This window comes from Ochotona princeps, chromosome 23, assembly GCF_030435755.1.
Source record: "Ochotona princeps isolate mOchPri1 chromosome 23, mOchPri1.hap1, whole genome shotgun sequence".
Lineage (NCBI taxonomy): Eukaryota > Metazoa > Chordata > Mammalia > Lagomorpha > Ochotonidae > Ochotona > Ochotona princeps.
Genome location: NC_080854.1, coordinates 12,707,722 through 12,718,886, shown reverse-complemented (window position 1 = coordinate 12,718,886; position 11,165 = coordinate 12,707,722). Strand labels below are relative to the sequence as shown.

Below are 11,165 nucleotides of genomic sequence, written 5' to 3'. Positions count from 1 at the left end.
TCTGTCTTCACCAGTTTTAGGACCACTTCAAAGCGCTAAGTAAATCTTTGGAGAACTACAGTCCCTGGACCCAGGAAACATACTTGGTTTGGCAAATCCCTCCCATGAGCTACAACCTGACGGCAGTAAGGTCCCCTTGCCGGGGACAGCGTAGGATGCCACACCCCCGGCAATGAGAGACTTACCAGTGTTCTCTAGCTTGGGTTTCGTTTTCAACTTTGAAATGTGAAAGAAAATCCAACCACATCCTCTGCTTTCTTGATATATAGGCAGAGGCGACCAAGAACTACAAACAGGTTTTCCTGCTGATTGATGTGGGGACCCAGCCACAATGAGGAACTCCTGGACCCTCTGCACTTCGGTTCTCCCCAGCATGATTTTCCTCCTGCTGATTCCAGAAGGTAAGACTGATTGCTGTCGTTTCCATTCAAACTAGCAAATAACATGAAACACTCAATAAGCCTTTGGTAATATTACCTTAGTATACTGAGAGAAATTTTTCATTCCCCAAGACTTAAAGGCATTCTTTTATAAATCCTGAATATGCCTTTGTTTCAGAATGAAAAAATAATCCTTTCTTATAATTTTTGTTTGAAAGAACCATCAAGAAACCACCAAGGCTCATTGCTACTAACTTGTAGTTTCAGATGACAATGCAAAAATGATTAAACTCATAAGAGACTCAAGTTAGGGAAACAAATTATACCTTTCAGGAAGGAATAGTGAGTGGTGCCTTCTTTAATTCAGTCTTTGTTGCGGCATAAAAATGCATAGAAAGTTTCTAAGACAATGAAGACAAATATAGCCTAAGCACCAAAAGTGAATCAGGAATGATTTTGGTGTTTTGTGATAATTTCTCTGGGCTACAGTCTGCTTGGAGACACATTGGAACATTGGGAATGTTGTGATGCTTTTTATTAAGCTGCTTCCTTCTACTAAGTTTTAACCATGATTCCTGCTTTGGGGTGACTTCTGCATGCTTGGGTTAAAGTGCTATAAAATTGGCATTACCTAGGGGGAGGAGCAGCTCTGTGGAATTTCCCCCTGTTCCTTGAAGAACCTGCCAAGAAGCAAGGACACACTGGGGCAGAGGATGGGGTCGGCCAATGTGGAGCCATCATGGTTTCCTCCCAGTGTCCGTCACAGTGGAAATGGTGGACAGAGGCTTCTGTAATCACCTGCCTTGTTGGGAATTCCTCCCAGAAAAGTTCTCTAGTTTATCTTGCACCTTAAAATGAGAAGAAATGTAACTGTATCAAGATTTTAGACCATTTGGGACAAAAGGGTTATTTGATAAGTGTGGCATAGGAGGACTACTTGAGCACATGAAGCAGTCTAGCTTCCTATTAATGTGCACCCTGGCAGGCAGCAGGTAACAGCTAAATGGTTGGCTCTCTGACACCACATGAAAGCCCTCAGTTGAATTCACCACCTTCTGGGTCTGCCTGACCCAGTCTCAGCTCCTGCAGCCATCTGGGGAGTGAACCAGCAAATGAAGATTCTTTCTCTCTCTCTCTCTCTCTCTCTCTCTCTCTCTCTCTCTCTCTCTCTCTCTCCCCCTTTGAATGCCTCCCTCTCTCTTCTACCTTCCCTCCGTCTCAAATAAACAGCAAGTCTCTTTTATTTGGGTGAATAAGCGAGCAAAACGATTCAGTTCTCTGGATCAATGCTTCCAACTCTCCTACACATCAGAATAACCTGGAGGACATTTAAAACTATTAGTAGTGAGGGAAAACAATGGGGGGGGGGAAGAATAGGAAAAGGAGGAGGGGAGATGGAGGGAGGAATCCCTGTACTATAAAACTGTATCATGGAAAATAATATAAACTTTAAAATAAATAAAATATGGTAGCACCACTCCTATCTCAGAAATCCCAACTTAATTATGTGTGGGGATCAAGAACTTCTATTTTTAAGAACTTCCACATACACATATTCTAAATATCTTTCTCTTTGTGTCTCTGTTCTCCTCTTTCTCTCTCTCTCATATGGTATATATATGTATATATAGATGTAGATATATCTCTTCTAGAAGTCTCCCTTTCCAATTCACCATTGACCTTTCAGTCACTCTCTTCCTCCATCCCCTCACCTTCTTCAAAGCTTATAAAAGGCTTCCTCAGCCACCTTTCTAGGTGCGTGACTTTAATTGTGGAGTAAGAAGTATTCAGGAAAACAGGAGCCTTAGCCAATGCTCTGCTGAGTATTTTAGGACCCACTGTGGACAGTGGGAAGCTAAGAGTATGTCACAGAGACACAAGCTCCTCTCAACCAGGATGTGAGGTTTGCCTATGTTGAGGTCTCACTGTTCCTTAACCGGGTCTCCACTCCCCGTCAGCCATCAGGAGATTTTAACTAAGGCAGAGCTCTCCACTCTTTCTTTCCCTCCTTCACTGGGAAAAGACTGTAGAGTAAATCGGTCTAGAGAGGAGAGGGGAATCTTCAATACAATAGCTGTTCCACCTTCAATTTGTGAATGAGGACAACACAACTCAGTTACCAGAAATCTCACTAGGATTAAATAACGCACCAGTAGAATTGCAGTTCAATGGTGCTGGCATCAATTTGTAAGCTTTCAAAAGGACGTATGATAAGCGGGAAGCTCTCAACTTCTAAGAGCCCCCTCTGCTTCAAATTCATACTCATGGGTTGGGGCCACCGAAAGTCACTGTAAAGCTAATATCTCAACAGCTGTTGGTACAGACCTGGGCACAGCTCTGTGCCCTTTGTGAACTCTGAGACCTGGGGCTGGAGGTTTCTGCCAAGTTTCCAGTTGGCTGACCATGGAACACCCATGTATAACTTCTACGGGTCAAACAGCAGAGACTTTGCAGCAACTCCAATGGAGACAGCACTCAAAAATAGGTGTCTAGGTCCACATGGAGTAAAATCAGAGAATGTAACTGATCGGAACAAGCATGTCTGGTCTTGGAAGCTAGGTTTGATGTAGAGCTGTGTGGGGCAGCCAGCAGTATGACTGGATGTTTCCTGTTGAGCAGGTATGTGTGAAAGAATTATTGGAGGACAAGAAGTGACTCCTCATTCAAGACCCTACATGGCCCTCCTGAAAAATGGAAAAATAACCTGTGCTGGTGCTTTGGTTGCAGAAAACTGGGTGTTGACTGCAGCTCACTGTAACATGTAAGTGCTCCAGGTTTATTTTAATGTAGAGGTCTTCAAATTTGGGGAAATATTATTAAAAATAATAAATTCCACCAAGCTATAGGAAGTTGATGTCCATGTTCTCATCTGCTTCTTTTTAAATTCCCTGTGTCTATTGATTTGTTTGAAGGACAGGGGAATAGAGAACAAGTGAGAGAGACACAATCTTTCATCCATTGGTTTCCAGGTGGAAATGGGAAGCCAAGAATTCCATCTGGACCTGCAGCATGGATGGCAGGAAACTAAGTGTGTGGACTATCTGTTGATTCCAAAGCTCATTAACAGGAAACTGGATCAGAAATAGAGGCGAGTGCCAGGCAGTCCAATCCAATAGGGATGCAGGCACCCCAAACTGTTACCTAACCCACTCTACCACAACCTACGCCTCACACAGACATTCTTACCACCTGAGTCTTCAGGAACTGGCTTTATTCCAGACCAGCTATACGCAATCAGTCAAAAGATGAAGCAACATGGTCAAGTTCTTTCTGTAGATTTCCACTAGAGCCAGTAGGTACAGGGGTTACAAGGCTTTGCTTCTGGTCATACTATGTGATTAGGTACAGCTAGTCACAGCATGGAAGGGTCAAAGTTTCCCTACTCCTCTACCCCCGCCCTGCCTCAAGGGGCCTGAGGATTACCACCAAGTAGAGTACCCATATTTTGAGTGTTTTCCTGGATCCCTTAGTGAATTCTTCTCCCCTGTCAAGAGTTAGCTTCAAATCTCTTCTCAAGCCTGGTCTTTTCTCCACTCCCTTAATGAAAACCCTAACCCTGTGATATTCGACATGATAGCCAATAGGCACACTGGGCTGCCTAAGTTCAAATTAAAGGTAAATACAATTTCAAGCTTAGTTCCTCAGCCACATCAGCCAAATCTTGAGGGTTTTTTGTTTTGTTTTGTTTTGTTTGGTGGCCACATGAGGCTGGTGTCCACCAAATTGGATCGTGCAGATTTAAAAGACGGTCCCTCATCAAAGTAGGCTTTACTGCAAATCTCTGTCCTAATGACTTTGGTGAGACCATGTTCAGCTGGTGTAAGGAACAGCAGGTGATGTAAAATCTGAATGTTGAAGTCTATATCAGGCTGTGAATGATAATAGCATCAACCAGTCAAACGTCTGAGAGTATTTTGGTCTTGTTCACCAAAATGAATCTTCAGCATGAACTAAGGGAAGGATTGGATCCTGGGCCTCTCCTTCAGACACAGTCCCCCAGCACATGTACACACACACACACACACACACACACACTCACACACACTAACGACAAGCAAATGGGGCCACCCTCTAGGTAGTCTGTTTCTATAAGTTTGCTGCTTTCCTATAAAGATCTCTTTAATGCATTGCACTTAACTGGTACTTTGCTTCTGTATATGAACTACTGAGATTTTGATTTCTCAGTCCTCTGCAGGTGAATTAATTGCCCATCACAGATAAACATAGTATGCGAGAGGAAGTGGGGAATCAGCACAGACATGGTTTTGCTTCTATGGAATTGCTTGCTTTTCAATGAACCTAGGTTAGTTTATTATAAAATTAGCTAGTGGTCATGGTGGTGGTGGTGGTGATGTTGATATATATGTTGATGAGGATTATGATTTCAAAAGCCTAGTATTTTTTTCTTCTTTAAAGCACACATTTTCTTTCTGGGTCACACACACAAAAAAAACAACTCCAAAACAGGTATATTTATAAATGGACATGAAACTGATTGGCATGTAATATGCTCAATTCCTTATCAAACAATAGCTTGAGTAAACACTCTTGTGTCTGTCCTCAGGAATGGATCAAGAGCCCAGGTCATCCTTGGGGCTCACTCAGCAAGCAAGAAGGAGCCAGAGAAACAGATAATGGCCATTAAAAAAAACGTTCCCTATCCATGCTATGACAATGACACACATGAAGGTGATCTTAAACTTCTACAGGTATGCACCTTTGATTGTCTTCTTTAAAAAAAAAGATTTACTTACTTTTATTACAAAGTCAGATATACAGAGAGGAGGAGAAACAGAGAGGAAGATCTTTCGTCTGATGATTCACTCCCCAAGTGACCGCAACTGCCAGTGCTGTGCCAATCCGAAGTCAGGAGCCAGGAACTTCCTCCAGGTCCCCCACACGGGTGCAGGGTCCCAAGGCTTTAGGCCATCCTCGACTGCTTTCCCAGGCCACAAGCAGAGAGCTAGATGGGAAGTGGAGCTGCTGGGATTAGAACCAGTGCCCATATGGGCTTCTGGCACGTTCAAGCCGAGGACTTTAGCCGCTAGGCCATGCCCCGGGCCCTGATTATCTTTTTAAAAGTCACAGCACCTTGGGCTAGTACTGTGGCACAATTGGGAAAGCAGCCACCTTTGACACCAGCACTCCACATAAACACCAAGTCATGTTCCAGCTGTTCCACTTCTGATCCAGCTACTTGGTAATGGCCTGGGAAACGCAGTACAAAATGGCTTTAAGTGATTGAGCCCCTGTCATACATGTGGGTGCTTGGTCATTGTGGCCATCTGTGGAGTGTGATGGTGACTGAGGGAAGATTCTGTCTGTCTCTCTGTCTCACACACACGCACACACGCACACACTATATACAATTGGCCATCTGTAAGAAAGGAAACTTTCCCCCATACCAATATTGTTATCAATTAGGAGAAGGGGGAGGCCCCAAAGACTGAGCTAAAATTTAAATGAAAAATATTAATATTTATCTCATTTTACTAACTCCTTATACCTGATCTTTTTAACAGCTGAAAAAGAAAGCAAAATTAAGCAAGAAAGTAGCTCTCCTTCCACTCCCTGGAACGGGGGAGGATGTGAAACCAGGAACCATGTGCCATGTTGCAGGATGGGGATTGTCTAACAATCAGTCACCTAATACTTCTGATATTCTGAAAGAAGTCAACGTCACTATCATCAACAGAAAAATCTGCAATGACAACAAACACTATGATTTCAACCCTGTGATTGGACTGAATATGATTTGTGCTGGAAGCCCCAAAGGGGGAAAAGACTCGTGCAATGTAAGTTCAATAAGCTCTTGTGTCTTAGTTGTGGGAATGGGTCCTACAGACGCAGCATTTTAATGTCTTGCTTTTTCTTGTCATGGCATTAGCTTCTGTAAGATCCTAGTACATCTTGAAAGAAGTTGTGTAAAGCCCCAGTCAGCCGACTTAGTGCTTAGCTCAAGTGAGTCATCACTTGCAGTTCACTGCTAGCTTATGCGTGGGTAACCAATATCTTTTTAATCTATTTACATTACTGTTAATATAAAGAGAGAGATTAAATGTAGTTCATAGATATAATTCTTAAAATATATTTCCTTCACCTTCCTCCCCCCTCTTGTCCCCCTTCTTTTTCAATTTTTGCAAAAGCATATTTTTGATTGACTTTTTACTTAAAGGTGTAATGCTCCACGAAATTAAAAATTCAACAGATAAAAAGAAGGACCACTTTTTAGCAGGAATATAGACAAGGACCATAAGAAATAATCAAATCCAAAGATGTCAATTTCATTCACAACCTAAATTTTGTATACTCTTTATATATTAAATGTCGCAAATCAGAAAACATACACTATTTCTCTTTTGCGTATGGCTTATTTCATGCAGCATAATAATCTCTCGTTACATCCATTTTGTTTCAAAAGTTAGGATTTCATTCATTTTATAACTGAATAGTATTCCTCTCTATGTATACATAAAACGTCTTTATCTAGTCATCAGTTGTAGCCAAGTAGGTAGTTATTGTGGCATGAGCTACAATAAACAGAACGCAGGTTACTCTTACATGTGCTGATTTCAAAAAGATCTAATTTTAGTTTTCTAAGGAATCTGCATACTGTCTTCCATAATGGTTACACAGTTTTACATCCTCAGCAACAGCATATTAGGGTACCTTTTCTCACACATCATCACCAGCATTTGCTATTTTCTGCTTTTTTGGATGGAAGGCATTCTAACTGGGGTAAGGTGAGACCTCATTGTGGCTTTTGTTTTTACTCCTCTGGTAGCTGTAATACTGATCATCTTTTCCTGTGTTGCTGGCCATTTGTATTTCTATCATTTGACAAATGCCTGTTCATGTCCTTTGCCCTTTTCTTACCTGAAAAAAAAAAATCCTGACTTTTATATTTTAAAAAAAAACACACTGAAAAGCAATGTTTTTTTGTTGGATTTTTATTATATTGTCATACAGAGATCTAAACTTAAACATATTGAACACTCAGGAGATCAGATCTTCAAGGTCCTTGAGACCATTTGCCCATCTAAGCATCTATTCCTCTCCCTCTCAGCTCGCTCCACTCTTCCTCCCCCCCCCCACCCCCCCACTAAAGAAACAAAGCCAGGTAGTGAACCTAGGCACCCTCATATGGGCGGCAGCCATCTCAACCTATCCACCTCTCCAAGAACTTTTTAAAGTACGCCCAGGCATATCAGTGCCCAGGGAGAACCTCAGATTCTCACATGTTCCTTATTTCATGCATTTACAAGGACAACTTTGCTCTGGATGGAGTTGTGTCTGTCTTTGGGAAATCATTTGCTGTTGGAACCAAAAAAAAAAAATGGTTATTATTCTTCACAAATTGCTAATTTATTGAGTCATTAAGCATTTCCAGGAAATAACAATTTTTCTGAAAAAAAATAAAGGGAACCAGTCTCAAATTTAGTATACAAGATATTGTAAGCAATGATTTTCAAGTAATCTATTATTAAGTGTCATAGAATTTCTTTCACTTCACAGGTGGCCTGTTTGACATTGACACTAATACCCTCCTTTTGTTTCTCTCCCAGGGAGATTCTGGAAGCCCTTTGCTATGTAAGGGCATTGTCCGTGGCATCACTTCCTTTGGCAAGGCAGGGAAATGTGGAGACCCGCGGTATCCTGGCGTCTATACTTTTCTGTCCCCAAAACACCTCAATTGGATACTCGAGACTATGAAGAAAGCAGTTTAGATAACTGCTTCGTTCCATGTGCTGCCACCTTTTAATCTTATCATAAATAAAACCAACTTGTATGGCCATCCCTGTTCCTCTCCTCTAACATCACTAGGAATATCCCAACCAGCACAGTGAAGCAGAGTCATGTGGCAGGCAATTTGTGGGCGCTGCAAGGGGCAGGGGATGGATTCACCTGTGGAATAGTATGGGAATTCTTCCTGAACTGCTTACTTTGCTATCTCAGTGAGATCAGATCTGTGTGATCACAAGCAAATGGCTCAGCCATTCCACAGCAAACAGAAATACCAGGTTTGGAACATTTGGGGAAAAAAGGGAAATAAGTCCATCCTTCAAAGGTCACTGTCCCACATCAACACCTGCTAGTCACACTTAGGAAAGAATTCGAATCTATGGGAGAAATAGAAAATTTCAGTGCTTTACAGATTTTCCAAAGAGAGGTGAGGAATAGAATTTAAAATTCTAGGAGATATACACAAACCATTTTGGCAGCCAAGAAAATTATACAACCAAACAGCAGCCTTGTCTCTCAGTACTGTGACTTGCCTTTAAGCCTGGGATTAACTAAGTGAATTCTTGATTTTCCTTAGTATACGAAGATTGAATAAACATGATGGTTATAGTGACATCCATCCACAAAGTAGAAAGTGAGTGTTGAATTGTGGGCCAAATTATTTCTTTGGGAAAGAATTCCAAAAAGCTGTTTCAGCGTATTAATATAACAGAGATGCTTCAGCCCAGCAGTCAGTACAGGACATGATAACACGGCCATGTGAACAGACTTGTCCATTTCTATCACTCCCTATAGGATATAAATATCAAATATATGATACATATTATTACATATGTATGCACATGTATATGCAGGTACTTCAACAAGTTCATGGAAAATGAATTAAAAATAGGTTTTTATAATACATATTTTGTATTATATTTTATAAGGCATATGCCCATAATAAAAATTTCCATAAATTTTTGAAGACCCCTTGTATATACATACACATGCGCACACATATATGTATATAACATGTTTCCAAAAAAGAACCTCCAGAAACACTAAGAGACAATCTCTTACAATGAAGGAAGTAGCAGAGTTTAGAATAATAGACTAGCATTTTAGTTTTCAACCATGACTGCCCATCAGACTCATGAGACTTTTTAAAATTACCAATGCCTAACCGTTCTCTCTGGAGATTGATTGAACTAGAATTTGGTGAGACCCAGCATGTATCCATCTGTGTATGAACTCCCCAGTAATTCTAACATGCAGTCAGGCATACGAAGCCCTCACTAGTACAAGAGGTCTGGTGTTAACATGTAGGAAGACAGACAGTAAGAGAGATGCTGACATATTTTATACACATGTTACAATCTCTAATTCCTAATTAGGATTTCAACTCAATAAGTAAATTAAAAATCCCCTACCAAAATCTATTATTATAGATTTTGAATTCTGTGTACAAAATAATTGTGCACAAACCTCATTCATGACTGGTAGACATATGAAAATCCAGAGCATGTACTAAGACTCAGTGGACACATATCCAGTGACCTCATAGCTCTGCTCCCGAGAAACGAGTGCTCTTATTCACCAAAGATGTATTCAAAATCATGCCTAGCAACTTTATTTTTGAAAGTCTAGATTGTAAATAGCTTAAATACACAATCAAATGGATAGACAATTGTTATACTTTCATATAATACTATATAGCAAATGCAAAGAATAAATTACAATCACATGTGACACTTAATGCTGAATGAAAGAAATGAGGCAAAGAAGAAGATGTAGTATGGAACTGTGTTTATGTGAAGGTTGTCATAAGAGAAAATAAATACCCAGTGGTCAGAATAAAGGAGAAGTGGTGACTGGGAAGGGCACAGAGGATCCCTTTAGGACACTAGTAGCGTGAACGTCGCACTCCAGATGGTGACACACAGTTACTATTCCCAAGTGAAAACTCACTGAGCTTACCCTTCAGTGTCTATCACCAAAGGTGAATTGCTATTGATAAAAAGTTTCTAATTACAAAATGAAGGAGTCAGCTGCATTGAAGGTTTTTGTTTTGTGTGTTATCTGGAAATTTAAAAACACACCTCCACACTCCCCACAAAAACTACAGCAGAGCTATATTACTATTTTTCTTCACCAAGAACCCCTTCTGCACACACCTGTCTGAGTTGGACGAGAAGGCCTTTGACCATGACCCCAGTTTGCAAGCGTGTCCAGACAGAAGCACAGGAGCAGAGGAGTGGGGAGCACTGACATGATCTCATCACCTCATCATTCTTTCTTAAACATTTGCTTTAACACATCACATTAGGCTAAGTAAGAAGGCAACATTAAGACTATTGGCTTAAAGAAGGAGAGTGTGCTTTGAATAAGAGTATGACGTTATGGACTGGGGTGAGGGATAAGGAAACCAGGAAGAGACATGCATTGGTAAAGATGAAAAAGGTTTACGGATAAGGCAAACAAATATGTCAAATTTGTGTCTGGTAGATGTGAAACATTCTAAGAAATACCAGAAACTGTAATATATGCTTCTTCATTCTTCAATTTAACTTTCCAGAAACAAATAAGCATATTAAAGCTAAATCACCACAGAATACATTATCGTATATTTTTTAAAGATTTATTTTATTTATTTGAAATAAAGAATGACAGAAGTAGAGGATCGGGAGAAAGAAAGACATCTTCCATCTGTTAACTCCCCCAAATAGCTGCAATGGCCAGGTATGAACCACGCAAAGCTCAGAACATTTTAACTCCATCCAGCTCTTCCACTTGAATGGCAGTGCCAGATAACTGGGGTCCTCTCCCACTGTTTCCCCAGGTGCAGGGAGAGGGTCATAAGCAGAGCTGTCAGGACTTGCACCAACACTGCAGTATGGGATACCAGTGTCAACGGCAGAAACTTAATTGCTATCCCATTATGCTAGCCCCCCAAAAAAAATTTTTTTTACTTATTTATTTGAGAGACAGAAAGTTCCCATCCACTCCTACAATGATCAAGAGTGGGCCAGAGTCAGAAGTTTTCAACATGGACAGTAGGAA

The 11,165-nt window shown here is 40.8% G+C and overlaps 1 protein-coding gene across 1 annotated transcript; it reads left to right on the top strand.

Annotated features, from left to right (window-relative positions):
* Positions 1–249: 249 nt before the first annotated feature.
* LOC105941748 (granzyme A-like) lies at positions 250–8,173 on the top strand. Its single transcript, XM_012926567.2, has 5 exons — positions 250–401; positions 3,000–3,141; positions 4,945–5,089; positions 5,903–6,175; positions 7,946–8,173. The coding sequence occupies exons 1-5, from the start codon at positions 332–334 to the stop codon at positions 8,105–8,107; spliced, it is 792 nt and encodes a 263-aa protein (XP_012782021.2). The 5' UTR covers positions 250–331; the 3' UTR covers positions 8,108–8,173.
* The last annotated feature ends 2,992 nt before the right edge of the window (positions 8,174–11,165 follow it).